This window comes from Myotis nattereri, assembly GCF_964212035.1.
Source record: "Myotis nattereri genome assembly, chromosome: 6".
Lineage (NCBI taxonomy): Eukaryota > Metazoa > Chordata > Mammalia > Chiroptera > Vespertilionidae > Myotis > Myotis nattereri.
The window spans coordinates 23280956-23303913 of record NC_138081.1 but is presented as its reverse complement, the minus strand read 5'-3'; the positions used below and the strand labels follow the sequence as shown (position 1 = coordinate 23303913).

Below are 22958 nucleotides of genomic sequence, written 5' to 3'. Positions count from 1 at the left end.
CTTGTGGCCACAACCTCTTTGATACCATTAGGATTAGTAGGATTTTCGCTTTTTCTTTCTTTCTTTTTTATTTTTTTATTCTTAGGTAGGATATTTTTAAAGTATATCAAAGGATTTTGTCTGGGATTCCTAACTGGTTAAGGTGTTGTTGTTTTTTCTTTCTCCACTTAATTGAATTACTTATCACTGTAAGTTTAACAACCTCCTTGAAAGTCAGTTGGCAGAGGTAACTGAATGGAATCGTTCAACTCTGCTGTTCTCAGTGGGAGCTCTACCCACCACTTCCTTTAAAGAAAAGGTTGCAGTGTATTATGCTAAGTGAAGTAAGGCAGATGGAAAAGGAAAAGAACTCTATGATTTCACTCATATGTGCAATATAAAACCAAAAAGAAACAAACGACAAACAAAACAAAAACATACACATAGATACAGACAATGGATTGGTGGTTACCAGAGGGGAACGGGGTGGGAGGAGGTAAAATGGGTAAAGGGAGTCAATTGTATGGTGATGGATGGAAACCAGACTTTCGGTGGTGAGCACACTGCAGTATACACAAATATCGAATTATAATGTTGTACACCTGAAACTTATATAATGTCAGTAACCTCAATTAAAAACATAAAATAATAATAAAAAAGGGTTTGGAATCTGACACAATTGCACAAAGCCAACAAGAACACTGCAGATGTTTAGAGCTCTAATGGGTCTTGTCGGTCATTTAGTCCCAATTCCTCCTTAAGGATGAGAAACTGAGTTTCAAAGAGAAGAAAATACCTTCCAGAGGGCGTATAACTACCAGCGGGAGAATCGGGCTGGAACTGATGATGTTCAGTCTGGGGCCTGAAAGTTAAGTGCCTTGGACAGTAAAAGTCAAAACTAAGTCTAAAAATGAAGTGGTGAATTGAGACAAAATCATGTTTGTTTCAGAATTATTAATGTTGAGGGGGGTAGAGAGAGAGAGAGAGAGAGAGAGAGAGAGAGAGAGAGAGAGAGAATCTATTCCTAAGGAGAAGTTCTGGTTTAATAACTCTCCTTCCCAACTTCTTTCATTAATAACTGAATAGTTAAATGTCAAAAGTGATTAAGTATATAGATAAGACACTAAAATAAAAAAAAGGTTTAAAACAGATCATCTTTTATTTGAATACTAAATACATTCTTTTAGCACAGAGTGTGCTGATGATGTATTCTTTTAAGGAAAAAAATAATGTTGGCAGCAACACAATTAAAATGCAAAACATATAATTTCTACTATAATACAAATGACATAGCTATATCAGCATTCTCTGAGGTCCACTTAGGGCAGTGGTCAGCAAACCGCGGCTCCCGAGCCACATGCGGCTCTTTGGCCCCTTGAGTGTGGCTCTTCCACAAAATACCACGTTTGGGCGTGCATGTACAGTGCAATTGAAGTTGGTTTTCGGCCTGGGCAAGTCTATTTTGAAGAAGTGGCGTTAGAATAAGTGGCGTTAGAAGAAGTGGCGGGTGTCGGTTGGTCGGGTGAAGGGAGACGCGGCGCGGGGGAGGGCGTGCCATTCATGCACGAGTTGAGTGAGCCAGTCAGCCAGCAGTCTCATTGTGCAGTGGTTAGTGCTAGTCGCGTCCGCAAATCGCGCGCGGGTGACAAAAGTACCTACTCGAAGCATAAAGTTACCTGTATTTTTCCAACCAGCTGCAAATCCTACAGGTATTTTTGTCATCAATTTAAGAATTGTAATTCTTTTGTGTTGGTGGCTTTATTATTATAAAATAAAACATTTTTTTAGGTGCCCTGTTTGAGATGGCTACAAAGAAGAAGCAAAGAAAAACAGAAGACGAAAACCGTGAATTTAAAGTTGAATGTACCTACCTATATAGTTTAAGTTTAAAAAATTTGGCTCTCAAAAGAAATTTCAATCGTTGTACTGTTGATATTTGGCTCTGTTGACTAATGAGTTTGCCGACCACTGACTTAGGGCATTCCGTCATCTGATATGCTGCAGTTTCATTTAAATTCACTTCAGATGAGTATTTAAAATTGTCAAGAAATACCACATACATAAAACTAGACATAGCAAATGAAAACGTATATTACAATTTATTAAATATGTTTTTTTTTTTTTAAATCTTCACCCGAGGACATGCTAAGAGAGAGAAAGTGAGAGAGAGAGTGAAACTTAGATGTGAGAGAGAAACATTGATCAGTTGCCTTCCATACACTCCCTGACCAGGGATCAAACCCGAAACCCAGGTATGTACCCTGACTAGGACTTGTATCCACAACCTTTTGGTGCATGGGGAGATGCTCAAACAACTGAGTCACTCTGGCCAAGCTATTAAATACCTTTAATGAAAACAGTACCTGACAATTAGAAAACAAAGTTTTGTTCAAAAACAAATCAAACAACACCTCAGGCTAATGTTCATATAAGAGGTGACAGTATTTCTTTTGTTTCTAGTATTAAATAAGACACTTAACATTCCATGCTGAAATTTATCTTCTGAGTTCCCAGAGTGTGTTCTGCCCGTTAGTGTAGAATGACATCAATTCAGCTTTCAGTTCCTCCGGATTCTCAGAGCAGCAGTAAGACAAGTCTTAGAATCATCATGAGGCTGGATGAGAAGGCAAAGGAAGGGTGGCTCTTACATGGCTGAGACAGAAAGGGCCGCATGCTCCCCTCACTGTGGTGTAACTCAACCCTGGCTCCCAGGCTTCTCCCAGACTCCTACCGTTGGAGTGGGGGTGACCTCATTATCCCTGCATTCGAACTTCCCAAACGTGCCTGAGTTAGTCACTTAAACATGTTCACTCAATGAATGAGAAAAATCAGAACTCGCTGTTCTAAAGATCTGGGAAAAACCTTTATGAGAGAAAGGTTTCTAAAGAAACACCTTTCAAAAGCTTGTAAAGTTAAGCAAGTTGAAAAAATAATCAAGGAACAATTTTGAGGAGTAATTATCATCTCAGCTACTTTTCATTGATTGGGGTCTTGTCTTTTTTCTTTTAATACACAAGTTTCCTTTTTACCATCAGAACTGAAACTACTGACAGTCATTTCCCTAAAATAGGGACATCAACCTAAGACACATTCTGGTGCTTTTCAAAAGACAGCAATTTAAAAGGGTGGTAGCAGCAGGCATTTCATATCTTTGGGGTCTTGTCTTCTTGACCCGTAAACCCTACTTCTGATTCTTTCCACCACCAAGTATCATTTTTAGACAGGCCTCCAACTGGAAAGCAGTCTTTGTAATCACACTTATCCTCCCCAAATCATAAACACAGCCACACCAGAAAATTCTACAGAGCAGGAGAAAATTACTTATTATGCTGCCACTCAGAGACAAACTCTAACAGTTTGAGGGATTTCCCTTCCGATCTTGGTTTTTCATGTACAAACTTTTTAAAATTGAGATCACAGTATATATTTGTTATTTTTTATCCATTTAAATAACCTCTCCTTATGTTATTAAGATTTTCCAGTGCCACTAAGTGATTTTTTGAAACATGACATGTAAAGCCTGCTCAGTATTCCACTAAGGGGACGAACATTTACTGAAACATGTCCTTACTGGTGAATTTTTAAGTTGTTTCTAATTTTTCAGTTTATCATGTTTTGTGTTAGGAATAAAGTCGCAAGAAACACCAGACATTATATACATCTCATTATTTCTTCAGAAAGAAATTTCAAAAGGCAAAAATGTGTATCAAAGGAAATGAACATGTTTTATGGCTTTCAATATATTAAGGCAGGTTTCAGGAAGAATTAAAAATGTAACCTATCTGCCCAGCTGGTATAGTTCAGGGGTTGAGTGTCAACTTATGAACCAGGATGTCACAGTTCAATTCCCAGTCAGGGCACATGCCCGGGTTTCGGGCTTGTTCCCCAGTAGGGGGCATGCAGGAGGCAACTGATTGATGATTTTCTCTCATCATTGATATTTCTATCTCTCTCCCTCTCCCTTCCTCTCTCTGAAATCAATAAAAATACATTTTCAAAAAGTTACATTGAGCTGGATAGAAACAGTAGTGCTATGCCCCTCTTTCAAAAAACATATAACTATAAATTTTTACTTGGAAACATGCTTTATCTCATGGATAGAATTACCGGGATCAAATGAAGAGATATTTGAAGCTCCCTACTGATCTACTGGGAAAAAAATACTGTTTTCTCCCTTAAAAACTCAAAATACTGCCTCACATGGGTAAATCTTGAGAAAAAATGAGATTTAATTGAGTTCTTTATTCTGAAAATGGTAAAGTGTACATGTGATCAAATACTACAGCAACACTAAGTATATTCAATATAAATGTTCCTGTGCACATCTGTCCCAAAGACTGACTGCAGGCATATTTTAAGGTTCACAGTCATGCTTATTGTAAAAAAAAAAAAAATTACTTTGATGTTTCAAGTTAACAATGACTTTTGCCCAAAATTCAGCATTTCAAAATGAGGTGCAGAGGAAAATATACATTAAAATAGTTTTTCTTACCTTAAGCCTGCCACCAGCCCAGCTGGGATTATTTTCTTGGATCTCTTAAACCGCACACCCATTATGGTGGCCAGAAAGAAAGCAGCAACTAAAAAACAAACCAATACATGAATCAGAGTTGCAAACACCTCACCAATGCCTGCTTGTGAAAAAAAAGGGATATCATTTAAGCTTCCTAATATAACAACTATTATGCATAGGTATTGAGTTGCTATTTTCTTCAAAAGATGAAAAGCTCTATTAAAACACTTAACTAGCTCATTAAAAAGGTTTGAGTAAACAAGCATGTTAAAATCCATTCTTGAAACACCTTTAAAAGGAAGTCTTTTTCTAACTTAAATTTCTATTTACAGAATACTCCTTGAGGACTAGGACTGCTGGCTTATTCAACTTTCCTCAGGAACTCTGGGCAGAATACTGCCATCCACCGGAGACACCCAACAAATGTTTAGATAACCGAATGTAAGGAAAATAATTACATATTTTTTAAAGTAAGACCTGATTAATAAAATAATACTATTTTAGTATTTAGAAGAAGGCCGAATTTTTTGTTTTGTACCATTCCAACACACTAAGCAATAATCTTACATTTAGAAGCATCGTATCAGCTACCCCCCAGGTTCGAGGCTCCATACCTGGAAAATGTCTTACTTACACAGAGACACTTTCACATCTCGCTTGTCATTGGAGACACGGTAAGCTCCATAGCCAGCCAAAAGTCCAACAAAGAGACCAGCAATCAAAGACGGAATACTACCTGGGTGGTGGTGGTGGTGGGGGGGGGGAATAGGGGGGTGGATATATGGGCACAGAAAGAGAATCAGAAAGTGAATTACGTCAAGTATGATACATTCACCTTCCAGTGTATTTCTACTTGGGCATCGCAACTGGACATAGCCAAACTGAATACAGGCCTATTCGTGGATAGTCTGTAAGAAATGACTGTTTCATGCCGAATCCCAACTCATTTGAGGGAATCAGAAAGTCTGCCTTGTAGTAGTGGCTTTGACATTGATCGCATGACCTGGGGCAAACGGTTGACTTATGTCCCTCTCTTTTTTATCGCTATTCTCCTTGTCTCCATCTCTTTACTGTGAGGTTGTGATGATAAAAATAAGATGCAGAGGTGTTTTTAGCTTATAGGGGTAGAGAGAGAAGTGCTACGCAAACCCAGTGCTGGCTCTATCCTGAATAATTAAGAAACCTTCCAGCCTCAAGATGCCAGGGCTCAGGGATGAATGGTGACTACACTGAGAAACTTGAAGAACCAGGGCACTGACGCAGCCTGCCAGCCCCCAACCTGTCCCCCCATTGCACCAACTCAGAGCACTTTCTGTGCACTGGGCTCCGCGCTGGTGACACTAAACAAGACACACACTGCCCTGCTTCATGGAATTCACTCTATTGAGAATCTGCTGAATTGGAATCCCTAGGAGTAGGGTCACGGTAGCTCTACTTTTTAAATATCCATAGGAATTCAGATTGCAATTCAGATTAAGAACCACTGCAGCAATACACACGAACTCTCTCTCTCTCTCTCCCCTCCCGTGTCCCCCGCCCCCTCTCTCTCTCTCACACACACACACACACACACATCTCAGTTGCACCAGCATCCTGAATGAGAAGCCAAATGCCCTAGGTTCCAGTCCAAGTTCTTTTACTTATTGCCTGAAGGACTTTGGCTAAGTCACTTGGCCTCTTTGAGTTTTATCAATTGCAAAACAGGGTTAAAAATATCATCCATATTACACATATAAAGGCTTAGAATGTTACAGTTACATATAGTATTACATTTTTCATTGCACCCCCAACACCCCCACCCCCCTCAAAGCTATCCTCTAAACACAGTAACATGACCTTTTAAAAACATACACTGGACAGATCACTCCTCTAATTAAAGACCCTCTGGCTTCCCACTACACTTAGGAAAACCCCAAGTTTTCTCTATTATTGGAGCTCTGGCCTTCTTTCAGTTCGCTGAATATGCCAAACTCTATTCCTCATGGCTTTCACACATGCTCTTCCTTGCCTGGACTGCCCTTCCCTGCACTGTTCACCTGATCAACTACAGCTAACCTTCGGATGTAATCTGAAGCGTTAGTTCCTCAGAGATGCCTTCTCTGACCCATCCTTCTGAATGAGGGCCCCCTTTGGAGTCTCCCATTGATCGTCATCAGATATTTAATGTCAGTCTCCCCCACTCACTTGTGAGCGCCATGTCTTTTTTGCTCACTGCTGTCTTCCTAGTGCCCCAAACAGTACCAGGCAGCATTAGCTAAATATGGATGAAATGCATGCCTGGGTGCTCCCTGTCATTGGGTCAAGCAGAAGTCAGATAAGAATATGGTTAGGGAGAATATTTTATTTAATCCTAACAGATTCACTTACAAATGAAGAATTGAAGCCCATGCCCTAACTGGTTTGGCTCAGTGGATAAAGCATTGGCCTGCGGACTGAAGGGTCCCGGGTTTGATTCCAGTCAAGGGCATGTACCTTGGTTGAGGGTGCATCCCCGGTGGGGGGTGTGCAGGAGGCAGCTGATCGATGTTTCTCTCTCATCAATGTTTCTGATTCTCTATCCCTCTCCCTTCCTCTCTGTAAAAAATCAATAAAATATATTTAAAAAAAAAGAATTGAAGCCCAGAAGTTAAAACAACGTATAAGAGTATGAAAACTAGTAAGTGGTAGTGTGAAGAGCAGAACTCAGGAATGCATAATACTGTGGTTAAGCTCTTAACCCACGTTATGCTACAAGAGTGGGCTTCCTTGTGAACATATAATACCCTCAGGGGTTTCCAGGATCACTTAGTGGGGGTTCTTGCAGGAGGTAAAAGAACCCCCTGAAATCAGAGACCTTAGTTAATATGATTGCATATGTTCCTGATGAGATTTGGGCTAAAATAGTAATCTCCTCCCTTTCTCTCCTCCCCGACCCTGACATGCGCGTGTGTGTGCGCGCGCGCACACATGTACACGTACACTTCCTTCTTCCCACCCCTCTTTTTTTTTATATATATATATTATTGATTTTTACAGAGAGAGGAAGTGAGAGGATAGAGAGTTAGAAACATCGATGAGAGAGAAGGATCGATCAGCTGCCTCCTGCACACCCCCTACTGGGGATGTGCCCGCAACCAAGGTACATGCCCTTGACCGGAATCGAACCTGGGACCCCTCAGTCCCCAGGCCAACGCTCTATCCAGTGAGCCAAACTAGCCAGGGCCTTCCCACCCCTTCTTAACGTCAGGCAAAAATGTCCAGATGATCTTTCCTATTCTGTAGTAGAGGTTATTTAAACATGTCTTTGACAATGAAAACATTTTTTCAGTAACAATCCTATTAGGATTTTACACTGAGCGCTCTTTAAAGTAGATTATGAAACATCAACTTTTATGTAGTTGTTCGCAGGTCTTAATTTGGTGCCATCATTATTCTCCCATCAAATGCATATCCACAGTGCTGTACATATTGGGAGAGAACATAAGAACAACAAAAACCTCAGGTGAATTTCAGGCTCTCAGGAATCCCAGCAGAGAACCTGTTCGCATCTGCCAGGCCCTCAGTCCCCCGGGGGTAACTGTGCTCTGGCCTTGGACTTCTCATCAATCTCTAAGGAAGGAAGTAACCTGATAACTGTGTAGACCTGGCTTTTTCACCCAAACTCAAGTCCACCAATGCCAGAAATACAGCACTCTTTAAAATATACTTCATTAAAACAATTTCACAAAAACATAAGGAAGATATGAGACACCATGACTATAAATGCTTCTACCTTAAAACAAAGTAAAATATAAAACCTGACCTTTTATTGTTCTCCATGAAAACCCTTTAATTTAGCAACTGTTTTTTTTTTCTTCTTTTGGACAGAGTTGGAGAGATAACTTGAGATATGATATTTAAGTAGTCAATGAATTTTCCTTTGCAACACAGGATATCAACATAATTCAGTTTCTGACACTATGACTATGTAAACAAAAAATTTCCTCAATTGCTAATAACTGAGCAGTCCTGAGGAGGTTAAATCAATTAGTTATGCAATTGATAATGACAGGTAAAATGAAATTTTTGTAATGAAGGGGGACCCAGAACCCCCAGGTTGAATGCTCTATATGCCCAGTCCCCTATAACCCCCTTCCATCTAGGAATCCTTTCCACTGCTGGTCCCCAGCCACCTCTAGGACATCTTTAGCTTCTTGTCCTACTTCCAGGCCCCCGCTGCTCCTTGTACAATTAGCAGCCCCCACCAAGGCATGTTGATGAAAAGGGCTTACCTCTCCGCTTATAGCCCACAATACTTCCAAATGTCACAAAGGCTGCATAACCAAAACCAACAAGGTCCATTGGCAAGGCTGCAGTCGTAGAGCAAGAGAGAAAGCACAACTTCTACAAAATAAAAAGAGTTTGGGAAAACAAATGTATATAAAAGTGATATGTATTACTCAGAATTATTGATTTCTCTACTAAAAAGGGGAAGCTAGATCTTCACTCATCCAACCCTCAGCCACTGTGTACCACGCTCATCCCTCTCAAGCCCACCCGGGAGACACCCAGGTTGAGTCTCCTTTCCTGGTCCCCCAAACCTGCTGTTCCTTCAGCTGTTTACTTCCCTTCCACTTCTGCTGTGGTTAGCCAGGTCTCCTCACTGGAGACAACACCGCAATCTTCGCTTAATGCCTGGAATGTCTGCCTCTTTCCCACCTACAAACCCCCACCACTCCCGACAGCCCACCTGCTCTTGACTATCTCCCAACCTCCTTAGTCACTCTAGCCTGGTCTGGAGCCAACTGCTCCTTCTTCTAAATTCCTTGACGTCAGCAACTCCACCTTATAATCCTTTCATCTTTGAACAGGTATTTTTGTCCCTCCATCCTCCTCACACTGAAGAATGGAAAGGGGTAATGTGGATGCTTGTTTGTTGACTGAACCACAGCTTCACTTTAAACACGTGCTTTGTCTCGGGCTTTGTTATGAGACAGCTTGTCTGGGGGCGGCAGAGACATCCACGCTTAATCAATGGTTAAGTCACTAAGGAATATAATAAAGCCCTGGCATAAAGTTGACTGAATGACAACGATATCCTATTGTGCATCACAGCAGCAGGTGAAGCATAGATCCAGGGGTGAGAGACTCCACAGCAGTCCTGCCCACGGGTCTCTAAAATGTAGGGGAAAGTATACGGGCTGCAGGCTGGAGACGTGACACTGGTCACTAGCTGGCTCTTGGTTCTGGCATCACACCCCATCCTTAACACCAACTCCTCTGAGAGTCCCTACAGTGCTTTATCCCTTAACTTTTTTACATCGATATTTCCTCCACGGGAGGTGGAGGGGGAATAATTATCTTTGTATGTACGAGGAATGATGTATGAGATTTCATTGCATTCTCAGTTTTCCCACCGCTTGTCATTTAGGTTAACCCGGTCTTTTATTTCCTGTAGCACTTGGTAACAAATTGACTCAGAAGGATGGAAAACAGGCTGTAAGCTTATCTCGAGGGTAAGCTAGAACTTACTGTGCAGAAGGGTCTTTGGGGAGGAAATCCGGGGCACAGGAGGAGACGATGGCCCTGAAAAGGAGGCAACACTGAAAAATCCTCGGTATCTGTGGGAAGAAGAATGAAATAAAACAGGGGAGCTCATCTGTGCCCAAGAAGCAGTGCAGTAAGACTGAATGTGTAGGAAGGAGCTGCGTTCAAAAACCATTATTGACTAAATGATGGAAAAACAAATAATAATGAGGATAATGTTTACAAGCAAGTACCATGTGCTAGGCACCATTCTAAGGCCTTACATGTATCAACTCATTTAATTATCACCACAACCCTCTGCAGTAAGTACCACCATTACTATCCCCATTTTCCAGATGAGGAGAGGCACAGAGAAGGCAAGCAACACCTCTGAGGTCTCACAGCAGAAGCAAGATCTCACACTCAGAGAAGTCTCTTCCCTAGACACTATAATGCCTTTCGTAACTGAGCTTTACTGGCCGAAAAAAAAGTGAATATGCAACTGAAACAAATGTTCTTTAGAGTGTTAAATTCTGGGTTAATTACTCCACTTGGCCTCATAGCTTTAAAAGTTGTGAGCATATGGCACTGTCTTCCATCTGGGGACTCACCATCCTCAGCCCAATGAACATCTCATGTTCAGTCCTACTTACTATCTTTCTGAGAGAACTAGCCATATTCCACAGTATATGGTTGGCTTCAAACCTGATGTCACCACTTACTAGCTGGGTGACATAAGACACGTTCATTAATCTCTGTGTATCTCAGTTTCTCCATCTGTGAAACAGGGATAATAAAAAATATCTACCTCATAGAGCCGTGATCATTAAATGAGTTAATACCATAAAGCACTTAGAACATACTGAGCACTCAACGAATATTAGCTACTCCAATAATGGTTATTCTTTTTGTTCACCCTCACACCCATTTTTAAGCTTGATCTGAGAAAACCACTGAGGTTGGGTGAATTTATGATTCAGGCATTCAATGAGTGAAATGATAATATTGCAACTTATATTTATACTGAATTCCATTTAGCAACTATTTATTGAACATCTTCTTTGCACAAGGCGGTAGGAAGCAAAGCCCTCAGACATGGCCCTGGTCTTCCAGGACTTGTAATACAGCACAGAGGAGGAGGCAGAGACATGAATGAGCCCTAAAAAGCCTGGGCACCTAAAGAGGCTTGGGAGCTTAAGGAAGGATTCCTAGAGGAGGCAGAGTCCCAGTGGGGACCTTGGAGGGAATAGGAGTAACCGAAGTGAAGAGGATAGCAAGGAAGGGCTTGTTGTAGGCCAAGGCCTCGTGGCATGAGAAACCATAGCATGTTTTTAAGTGGAAAGAACTGCAAAGGGGTTGTGAAAAGAGATGGGGCTGGTGAGAAAAACAGGGCCAGACCAGCTATGTGAGGGAATCTGGTTTCTGTCTCAAGGGCAGCAAAGGATGAATGAAGGGAGCCCCAGGAACAGATTTAATGCCAGCAAGCACTTCCTGGTAGCGGGAGATGTGTTGAAGCGAGACAGGGGAATAAGATTAGAGGCGGTTGCAGTAAACAAAGCATGAGATGGTGGTAGCCTGGCCTGGAGAAATGGCAATGAGGGTGGAGAGAGGTGGACAGATATGAGAAAGGCTCAGGAGGTAGCATCAATAAGCCTGGATATAGAGGTGAGGGAGAGGGGTGAGTCAGAGATGATTCACCCTGGGTCTCTGGTATGGACCATTAGGAGCCGAAGGGGCAGGGGAGCCTTGATGCTAGTCCCTGAAACAGGGGACACTGGAACAGCAGTAGGCGTGTGGTGGGGGAAGGAGGGAGGTGACCAGGAATGATGAGATCTGTTTGAAACATGTTCAGTCTGAGACGCCTGACACACAGTTGGGAAAAAACCTATATAGACCTGACGCTTATGAGAGATCAATCATCACCAGATAATAATCTGGGGATTTAATTTTCCTAGTAAGCCAACCACCTGATGTGAAAGGCTGATTCTTCTCCCTCCTCTGAGCCCCCACCTCTTCCTCTGACACCCTCTTCTACCTGGCATAGAGTTAGTTATGTTGGACTTATCTCTCCTCTCAGCTAGTCCAGATCCTCAAATATAAAGCTCAGGTTACATTCATTTTTGTCTTTCTCACAGGATCAAGCTCATTGTCACACACACAGGCAGGTTTTAGTAAATACCTGCTGAATGAATGAGTGGTGAGTGAGCCTAGGTAACAAACTGTCTGAAGACGTGGTGTCACTGACCTACCCTCAGTAGAGCTCTAATGCCAGGAAACAGCCAGCCCCTTAATCTCCTCGTGAACTGAGCATTGTTTTAAGGAGGGGGGAAAAATCTATTTCCAATCTTTGCAAGAAGTTTCTGTACTCACAGAGAAAATTTCAACAAAAAGCAATCACCCTTCTTTCTCCTCTTCCATGGCATGACCATTTGAGCAACGCAGAAGCACACATGAAAAGCTTCATCAACATGAAGGGATGGGGGGTGGGGTGTGGGGGTGGGGGTGGAGAGACGATGTGGGACACATCGCAAAGGAGATGCTCAGCACTTAGAAGGGCCAGAAAACATCTTGGGTGCAATGCAGCAAAATGACTTTGTGCACCCGGTACAATCCAGGTGACAGAGTTCTGCCTTGCCTCTAACCCTCCAAAATTTGGGACCCCACTTAGAGGTTTTCTGTAAGCTACCATATAAAAAGCATTTTCACACGTTGAATAACAACAATTACCTAACTCTGCACTCCTTGGGGCTCGAAAGACACATTTTTCAGTGAAACCTGGGTGATGCTAGGAAAGTAAAACCCTGCCTCGCATTTTTGCAAAGATCCACGAGCCCCACCCCCATCCCCACCTCTGCCTAGCTCCAGGAAGGTGAGAGGGAGGCCAGGTGGGAGATTCCGGACCTTGAGGAGGAAGAAACATGGGGAGCTCCCAGGACGGTTAGAGAAGCGATCCCTGGGACCCCATCTCCTGAAGAAACCTACCAAGGTCCTCTGCATGGCAGCTGATTTCTGCGCCTTTGCGAGAAAATTCAGGGCAGCAAGTGCTCCACTGCAAGGTGTACAACTCACCTACAGACCCAAGTCCTCCCAGGAGCCAGCACACTTCGTACCTCAAGTCCGGAAGTGGTCCTGGTGGCCGGCGCCCCACTTTGCAGGATCTCGACAGTGGCGGCGGGTTCTGGGAGGTGCCTTCCCGAGGCGCGCATGCGCAGCGTCCCTCCGTCCACCGTCAAGTGCGGCTCCGCCCCGCCCCGCCCCGCCCCGCCCCGCCCCGCCCCGCCCCGCCCCGCCCCGCCCCGCGGAGGGCAGAGGGCCAGTCAGGTAGGCCTTCAGCATCCCGGGCGGGGTCGTCTGGCCGCTGGTTCCATCTGCCCTGCGTTTGCTCTGGCCCTGAGCCTGGGGCTGGGGTCTGCTGCCCTCTGCCGGACGGACGGAGCGGAACCAACAAGCATTCGCAGGCGGTGGGTCTGGGTGTAGCAGGAATCCCAGAAGGAGATCTTTAACCCTGAAGTTCATTCATCATTCCAGGGATTTTTGTGTCTAGCACCCCACGCTTGTTACTTACTCTCCAGCAGATCGTTTCCGTTTTCAGTGGAGGGAGCTGAAGTCTCCGTGGGGTGCAAAGGTGAGGGCTCAGGCTTGTCAGGTTTCAAAGCCCAAGCACCCTTCATTACCCACCATCTTGCAGTGGTTCTCAACCTGTGGGTCGCGACCCTTTCACAGGGGTCGCCGAAGACCATCGGAAGACACATATATAATTACATATTGTTTTTGTGATTAATCACTATGCTTTAATTATATTCAATGATTATATGTAACAATGAAATTGGGGGTCACCACAACATGGAGAACTGTATTAAAGGGTGGCGGCATTAGGAAGGTTGAGAACCACTGAAAGGAGTCATCTAGATGTGACAGGGCAGTCAGGATCCTAGTTTTATCATCCAAGCCCAGGATTAGGTGGGCTTAAATATCTGAGGGGAAAGGTATAGAGTGCCAGAATTGGAAGGCACTTTAAATCTGTCTTCTCTTGGAATAATCCATTTCCAAAAAGAAACTTAACTTGACTTTGGAATTATACCTCCTCATAACTTCTCATCTCACTCTGGCATTGACTTCTAGGCCATTTCCTTACACAATAGCCCATGATACATTTGTCAAAGGCTGTCATCTAGTAGTCACCAAGTGGCATTAGGGGTGCCGTGGGACTGGGAATAATAGCAGATTCCTCTTTAAAAAAAAAAAAAAGCTAAAATATACATTGAATCTTGTGAACTTTGCTGAATCTATTCCACGTGCTTAAAAGTGCTTCTGAGAAGTAATGTGACTAACCTATGAGAAATCTAAGTTGGTCCTAGGGAGTTACAACTCCTCAAGATGCATAGGAGAGCGGATGCCAGGCACTGGAATGTGGGTTGGAGGAAGTGGTGCCCTGAAGAATGGCTCTGAGTTCTCCCAGAGTTCCTTTCCATCCCCTTCTCTTCCCATCCTCTCTCTCTTCCCTCCTACCTCCACCCACTCAGACTCCCAGCACACTTTCTCTATTCAGAATAAAACTAAAACCCTCTTGGAATGCATCATTCTTTAATTGATGTAAACCCTGGTAAATAACTTCCCCTGACCTTCCGTGCCTGGATTTAAGATGCTGCTCAGATTGGATGCCCCCTGAGATTCCCTGTCACAGAGGTATTCAAAGGTAAAAACAGCCTCAGGATATTCCTACTCAAGGCATTTTCACCTAAATGTCGAAAAACAACTCTTTGCATATTACAGAAATGCCATACCCTTGGACATGTGGAAACAGGAAGGTCTTGGGCCAAGGGGCCATTGTTCTTTCAACTCATATGCCACCAGCTGCCACCTACTCCAGCTAATGGTAAGGTTAGAGCGCCAGGCAGGGGTACATCAAAGCTTACTGACCTCTCCCTATTTGTAAAGCTTTCTATTCATGATCCACAGCAGAGACACTAACTTCCAGTGTGCCACCAACCCCTTTGGCAGTCTGGAGAAATGCACAAAATACATAGGATTGCCAAGGATGCCAATTTTATTGATATACAGTTATCAAATCATTAAACACTTACACCTGTGATATAATAGATGTGCTTCTTTATAAAATCACACAATCTAGGAGTGGGTTTAATAATAACCTAATTTCCAATAGTGGTACACATAAGCAATAGTTTGAGGTATCTGTAACATGTGAATATCTGTGATTCCTAGTGATGACAGAGTCACAGGTACTAATATTGCTGTACTTTGCAGCCTATTTTCCCAATAAAAAGAAATGCTAAATTTTAATTAGAGATTAATGGAAATAGAGCTTTCTTTTTCCTGTCCAAGTTTTCAGATCTCCTGATTTCCATTCCCAGGCCCCTCAGGATTTGGAACTCCCAATCTATGGAAATGTGAGTTTTCAGAAGTTGTATACACATGGAATTGGAGAAGGGGAGAACAGGGTTGAGGGCCCAACTAACTGGCAGACTGGCTGCTCAGGCAGGTCCTCCCCGGATGTTTATACCTCAGTGAGTGTCCTGTCGTTCCTGAGACTGGTCCTCATTTCCAAATGTGCAGAAACTCAGTTTGTATCGGTTCTCCCAGGGGCACCCTGGCTTTGGGAGATGGATTCATAAAAACCAAAGTCACAGGAGACTTACTGAGTTTTAAAGAAACAAAAGAGTCTGCTTCAGGTCCTTTACTCTTCTTTTCTTCCAGAACCCACATGGTTACTTATCATTTAGGCCTGTGCTCATCAGTAAAGGAAATTTTGAACAAGCATCCCAATATGTGTATAATTATTTCTAAATCAGACACATACTGCTGCTGTGCTAAAATGCTATGGATATTTTAAATACAAAACAAATTAAAATAAGAGACACAAGACTTTAAAAGGGGAAAAAAATGAGGACTAATTAGATATTTCCTATGTTTAATAAAAATAACATTTCTTTCTGTCCCACATACTAGAATCTTTTTATTCTTTCTGTCTCCTTTTCCAATAAATACTTTTCTGAACTGCCTGCAGCCTTCGGGACACCCTTCCTTTCTTTTATGCAGCGGTAACACTGAACACAGCCAAATGTAGAATGCACTCTGACTTGCAGTTCTGCTCTTCTCAGGCCCACATGACACTGACTCCTAGTGTCAGTCCAAATGTGATGGCAATATCTTCTCAAAAAGAATGTTTGAGCATGAAATACTTAGGATTTTACTTACCAGCAACAGCAGGTGTTTAGATCATAGGAATTTGTTTCCATTTCTCAAAAAAATGTCCACCCACTTTGAATCCACAGGCTTGTATTGATAGGCCAGCTGTTTGTCTATCAGGTCCTTTGCATCTATAAATTCATCATACAGGCTATCCATGTCTAAAATATGTCATATGTATATATGTATGTATGTATTTGTTTGTTTGTTAATCCTCATCCAAGGATATTTTCCCACTTATTTTTAGAGAGTGGAAGAGAGGGGGAGAGGTGGAGAGAGAGACAGAAAGACAGAGAGAGAGTGAGAGAGAGAGAAACATCAATGTGACACATCGATTAGTTGCCTCCCACATGTACCCCGACCAGGGATGGGGATTGAGCCTACAATCAAGTCCATGTCCTTGACAGGAATTCAACCGGGACACTTCAGTCTGTGGGCTGATGCTTTATCCACTGAGCCAAACTGGCTAGGGAATAAAATATGTCATTTTTAAATGCTCTGAAGCACACTGGATGTCATCGTAAGTTAAACATCTTCTTCTCAGGGAAAATGGTTTTAAAGCTCAGAACTGGTGAAATCGAAGTTGGATTCCAAACAAGTTACAGTTCTAGTAAAGAAATTAAGAAGGTACTGTTTCACCCGGCTTCCCTTTTCTGTTGACATCTTTTTTTTTTTTTTTAATTCGGGAACAATCTTATATCAAACAGCTCAGGTGCAGCCAGGTTATTCTTTTTACAGGCCTTTATGGCCTCTTCAAAGACCATCAAACAGTGCTGGCAAACAGCATATAAACTTCTATCTTACTGTAGTCCTTTTCTCCACTCTCATCCTCGATATATTTTCAAATCAAAAAGGATATTATTCTTGTCCCACACTCTGAAAATATGATTTTATGGTAGCCCATTTTAGCATGGTTTCTATGGCTGGGAGCAATGATGCCCCCTTGTAGGCACTTGTCTACAGAGGTTATCTCCTTCCATTTCTATTAAGTAAAAAAACTCATTAAGTGCTTCTTTGCATTTGATAAAAATGACCACAAACTTTCATTATGAAAATCTCAATATCACATTTAAGCAATCACAACCCTTTTTAGCAATGTTGTATATAAGATGTGCAGGTCCTTGAATAGGTAAGATCTTTTCATTATCCCTGTTAAGAAGTTTATAGACTGTATGGAATTTGCCAAAATTTACATTTGTACTGTCTGATAAATATGCAGATAGATGAGTTTGCATTTGGAAAAAATATCAACAATCTTTTGTTTTATGATTTCAGCAGTTTCGTTAAATCCTCAGATATCAAGCCCACTATTTGAAACTCCATTTTCAAGTCAAAGTACGTAAGAGCTAGTTCCCTCTTGATGCCATGATTTGGCTCATCCCTTGAGGTTGATATGCTGTAGAAAACATCATTGTTGGTGAGATATGGCAAAATCAGCTCTACGCTGTAAGGGGCCAACACATCTATTATCCAAATTTCTTCTTTTGTTTTCCCACAGGATATTTTACTTGCAACCTCTGAATCAGAAAATGTAAACTTACTCAGTTTCATAGAACAATCAAGGGAACATATGATAATGCATGTTTGTTTATGTGGTATGCCCAAGCTAATCCATTCAGCAGCTGCTATTTTTGACTGAACACTGGCATCTTTTGGGGACATGAAAACATTTTAAAAATATTTCTATTGATTTCAGAGAGAAAGAGAGAGAGATAGGAACATCAATGATGAGAGAGAGTCATTGATCGGCTGCCTCTTGCACACTACCCACTGGGGATTGAGCCTGCAACCCGGGCATGTGCCCTTGACTGGGAATGGAACTGTGACCTCCTGGTTCATAGGTCGATGCTCAACCACTGAGCCATGCTGGCTGGGCTGAAAACACTTTTGACTGGTTTAGAGGTACTTGCCTGCCTCATCCTGGACTTGTGAGATACAAGCTTTTACATCCCCATATGTGCTTTTACATCCCCTTCTCCACTGTATCCAATTGCAAGTTCTTTTCTCCAAATGGTGCACTATGCTCTGTTTGGGTTATTTACCTCCCTAATCCATCTGTCATTAAAATAACAGTCATTCAGCCTTCTTTTTTGGTGATGGGATCATGCTTGCGTGGGTATTATAATTCTCATTTTCTTTATCTACACCTGATGTCAGGCTGGTTTAGCTACACACACATAAATCAGTCTTCACTCCCTGTCCTGGCAGTCCCAGTGTAAGACTTGTTTCCTCCAGAATAAGCAGCAGGGAATCCTCACTGTTTCCCCCCTACTCACTGTGTGATCTACTGTAGTTACTGAATCTTCTCTGGGCCTTAGTTTCTTTCTCTGTGAAATGACACTTACATAATACTTAGCTCGTTGCATCCTTGGCTATTTCTCTAATCCTCACCCGTGAAGTGCTTGGTGCAGTGCCCCAAATAGGAAAGAAATATCTACTGTCCTCTACCTGGACCTCAACCCATATACTTCTCATTCCCCCCTTACAACCTAAGTCCCTAAACTCCACTTTCCCCCAGGACACTTGGCCACATGCAGCCCACACAAACTCATCCTGATCATGCTGTTCTTTTAGAAATCAAATTCTCTACACAAGGGCCCTTGATGGAGTATGCAGCTCACCTCCATTTTTAAAGGGGATAAACCCCAACCTTCTTCATCTTCCAATGTTGGCATCCATTTTTTATAGTATGGTCAAGGACCTCTCCAAATTTGGTAAAATAGTCTTTTGGATCCTTTTTGCTTGTATCCCAGCTCAGGCAACCAACGAACTATTTATCTGAAATGGTAGGGTGAGACACATGGCCACAAGAAATCTTACAAGGAAGCTGTTGGTTTAGAATGTCTTAGAGCAGTGATGGCGAACCTTTTGAGCTCGGTGTGTCAGCATTTTGAAAAACCCTAACTTAACTCTGGTGCCGTGTCACATATAGAAATTTTTTGATATTTACAACCATAGTAAAACAAAGACTTATATTTTTTATATTTATTTGATATATTTAAATGCCATTTAACAAAGAAAAATCAACCAAAAAAAATGAGTTTGTGTGTCACCTCTGACACGCGTGTCATAGGTTCGCCATCACTGTCTTAGAGGAAATCCATGAATTAAGGAAGAGCTGGATCTCCCAAATCGTTCATTGGAAAAATGACAAATAAAGCCGCCATCCACAGCCAAGGTCTACCCCCCCCCCCACACACACACACACCCTACACACACACCCAGTCTACCCTTGAAAGACATTAAAAAATGTGCATTACCTCCTTACTGACATCTCAGCTCTACATGGACCCTAACTAAACCTAAGACCACAGCAACGCCACATGGAAGAGGGAAAGGACAGGCAACCTCACCCACCAGGCCCTGGGCACCCCTCAAACTGGAAGGTGTGGGGGTTTTTTGTTTGTTTTTTTCTTACCCCAAGACCAAAACCCAATCCTCTTATCAAAATGTTACCATCTACCTCTGTCTTACCCTGAACCAGATGTCACTCTCAAGGAACTTGGTTGGCCTTCTTTGGCTTAGACAGTTACTAATAGTGGTCCTGCAGGCCCTGCGACCCTGCTCAACCCCAGGCCCCCCAGGCCGGCCGGCTATGGGTCCCCATTCTCAAGGACACTGCATTTTTAACTGGCTCCCAGGTGAGGATTATTAAGCAGAAAAAAATCTGTGAATTTGTCCTGGGGCTTCTCTTGGCGGGGGGCGGGAGGGAGGAGGCTGTCATTTACCGCTAGTCTGGGACTGGTCCCCAGGCACCCGCACGCTGACTGACACAAAGATGTGGCTCACTCCATCTTCATCCCTAAGTGGTTTGTAAAGCTTGCTTTTGTGGGCCTATAAGACATTCAAGAGGCCACATATCCCAATACTTTTAGGGAGAAATTTTGTGCTTCGATACATTTCATTGGCAGGAGCCACGGAATTAGACATTGTCAAATACTTATAATAACAACAGTAAAAATAACTAACATTGATCAGCATTTGCTACATGCCAGATATGATTCTAAGAGCTTGACGTGTACTAACTGAACGCATCCTTCCACCACCCTAGAAAGCCGGCACGCCTGCTGCCCCCATTCATGCAGATGAGAACTTGGGGGCTCAGGGGGATTAAATAATTTGTCCACGGTCACTTGGCTCGTAAGGGGCAGAACAAGACATGAACTCAGGCGCCCAGATTCCTGGCGTCGGTGGGCACTGCAGTCCGTAAGTGACTCCATCCCCGGCTGGAGGGAGGGAGGAGAGAAGATGGAGGCCCCAACTTCGACCTGGCTGAGCCCAGGGCCAAGGGCACGCCTTCCTCTCGGCCACTTGCGCTCTCCTCCAGGCAGCTCCCCGACGACGCTGAACCAAGACCCTCCACCCCACCCCCGCAGCACCTGCCCCGCGTCCTCCGGGCTCCCGCCGCAGGTCATCTGGTCGGCCTCCGTGGCCTTCTGGCTCCAGGTTGAGGACTCCCGGGTCCGGGCGGGCGATCCGCCTACGGGAGCGGCCTTGTGTCCATTTTGGGGGTGTCCGTGGTACCCGTGCTCCTCTCTCCCTCACCAGCTTCCGACACGCTGGGCAGACCTGGCCGCTCCGCTCTCCGTTGTGGACGCTGCGGATGCCACTGAACCCGCTTCGTTACTAGGATGCCTCAGCCGCACCTCCTGGCTTCCGCGGCTGCAGTGGGACGAACTGACGCGACCCAAGTAGGGGGCGGAGTCCCCTCGCCAAAGCTCATGTTCATTGGCTGAGCCTGCCTGACACTCAGCCTTGCGCCGGCGTCCCATTGGCCGCAGGGCGCGCGCTGTAAATCCTGGGGGATCCGTCTTTCCCGAGCGCAGGGGGGCGGGTGCAGAGGGGCCCCGGGAACCGGCGGGAGACTTCCCGTCCCGCCCCGCGGAAGGCCAGGGTGCCGCCGTCCGTCCGCTGACGCAGCAACCCCTCTCGCCGGTCTCAGGGCTTCACGGAAGAGAAAAAGAGCCAAAAGTAAGAGAAAACCAGTTCAAATCCCCACAGTCAAACAGCAAGTTCGAGGAAAACCACCGCACCTGAGAAAAGCATAATTAAGCAAAAGTCCGTTTCGCAAAGGCAAAGCAAATAACTGAAATCCAAGGGGGTGAATTTAAGAAAAGGTAAAACCCGAATCTAACTTCACATTTAGGGTATTGGTACCGATTTCTGCTTAGACCTCGATAAGCAAAACTTCACGGTCAGTAAATCGAACTCTTCGTACTGATGGCCTTTCCTCTGAAAAGGCGGCAGGGGGCACTAGATGCTGTGGTTTCCTTCAGGCAGGCGGGGCGGTTTCGCCTTGTCAGTTATTTTCAAACGTCACATAGTTTGCCCTTAGGCAGCGGTTCTCAACCTCTGGGTTGCGACCCCTTTGGGGGGTCCAACGACCCTTTCACAGGGGTCGCCTAAGACCATCGGAAGACACATATATAATTACATATTGTTTTTGTGATTAATCACTATGCTTTAATGATGTTCATTTTGTAACAATGAAATTGGGGGTCACCACAACATGAGGAACTGTATTAAAGGGTCGCAGCGCTCAGTGGATAGAGCATCAGCCTGCGCACTGAAGGGTCACAGGTTTGATTCCGGCCAAAGCCATGTACCTTGGTTGCAGGCACATCCCCAGTAGGAGGTGTACAAGAGGCAGCTGATGGATGTTGCTAACTCTCTGTCCCCTCTCCCTTCCTCTCTGTAAAAAATCAATAAAATATATTAAAAAAAAGGGGGGGGGTCGTGGCATTAGGAAGGTTGAGAACCACTGCTAGGGGATGGTTAAAAAACTATCCCCTACGTGGGAAAACTGGGAGATGGTCTACATAGAAGAATGTTTATGTGACAAAAGGTAACAATTTCTGCATCACAGCCTGTTGACTAAGGAGTAGAAATACTGTGTGTGGTGGGGGCAAGGGCAATTGGAGGGCCTGCAGGGAAATTTTGAGCTGGGCTCTGAGAGAGGCAGGCAGTGAAGGGTGACCACAGGACAGCAGCCCACCCCCTGTCCTCGGCCTGCCCCCTGGACCTATTGTGAACGTTTGCCAAGGACATGGGACTTTCCATGAAACACTGGGATCGAGGGATTTCCCAGGACGGGACTTTCCTATAAACAATAACAACAACAACTAAACATTTAATGAGTACCTGTTATGTGCCAGTCATCTTCTGAGCATTTTACAGGCATCAGATTTCTTGGATCTTCACAACAACCCTCTGAGATAGGCACTATGTCTGCCTATTTTACAGAGGAAGAAACTGAGGCAACATAGTCAAGGCCATACAAACAGTTGAGAAGTGTCAAGTCCAGGTTTAAGGAAAGGGTGTGCCAGGCTCTGAGGTCATTCAGCTTGGGTTCCAATAATGGCCTCATTGCATATATTATTAATACAGAAAAGCATATAACATTATGACGAGCACATAGAAAATAATAATGTTTGCTATTATTATTAAAAGAGTGGTCCTTGCTTTCCAAGAGCTTAAAATCTATTACGAAAGGTCCTAGCCAGCTTGTCTCAGTGGTTAGAGCAGGGGTTCTCAAACTTTTTAAACAGGGGGCCAGTTCACTGTCCCTCAGACCGTTAGAGGGCCAGACTATAGTTTAAAAAAAAAAAAAACTATGAACAAATTCCTATGCACACTGCACATATCTTATTTTGAATTAAAAAGAAACAAAATGGGAACAAATACAATATTTGTATTTGCATGTGGCCCGCGGGCCGTAGTTTGAGGACCCCTGGGTTAGAGCATGGCCTGCAGTCTGAAGGGTCCCAGGTTCAAT

At 43.7% G+C, this 22958-nt stretch overlaps 1 protein-coding gene across 3 annotated transcripts; it reads right to left on the bottom strand.

Annotated features, from left to right (window-relative positions):
• Positions 1-1115: 1115 nt before the first annotated feature.
• On the bottom strand, positions 1116-13194 carry TMEM14A (transmembrane protein 14A). 3 transcript variants are annotated; one of them, XM_081094686.1, is made up of 6 exons: positions 13087-13194; positions 9983-10071; positions 8743-8854; positions 5127-5228; positions 4472-4559; positions 1116-2593 (listed from the first exon to the last, which is right to left on the bottom strand). In XM_081094686.1, exons 3-6 carry the CDS (start codon positions 8810-8812, stop codon positions 2554-2556), a joined length of 300 nt encoding a protein of 99 aa, XP_080950812.1. In that variant the 5' UTR covers positions 8813-8854; positions 9983-10071; positions 13087-13194; the 3' UTR covers positions 1116-2553. The 3 variants fall into 3 exon arrangements, with proteins under 3 accessions (XP_080950812.1, XP_080950811.1, XP_080950813.1); XM_081094685.1 differs by having other exon boundaries at positions 9983-10036; positions 13087-13166; XM_081094687.1 differs by having other exon boundaries at positions 13046-13137.
• Between the last annotated feature and the right edge of the window lie 9764 nt (positions 13195-22958).

Excerpts from the sequence above, each read along its gene's own strand:
- TMEM14A (XM_081094686.1), bottom strand. The coding sequence starts at position 8,812 with ATGGACCTTGTTGGTTTTGGTTATGCAGCCTTTGTGACATTTGGAAGT. Across the intron at positions 5,229-8,742 it reads TGTGGGCTATAAGCGGAGAG|GTAGTATTCCGTCTTTGATT; the intron begins GTAAGCCCTTTT and ends ACCACCACCCAG. Across the intron at positions 4,560-5,126 it reads AGATGTGAAAGTGTCTCTGT|TTGCTGCTTTCTTTCTGGCC; the intron begins GTAAGTAAGACA and ends TTTGTTTTTTAG.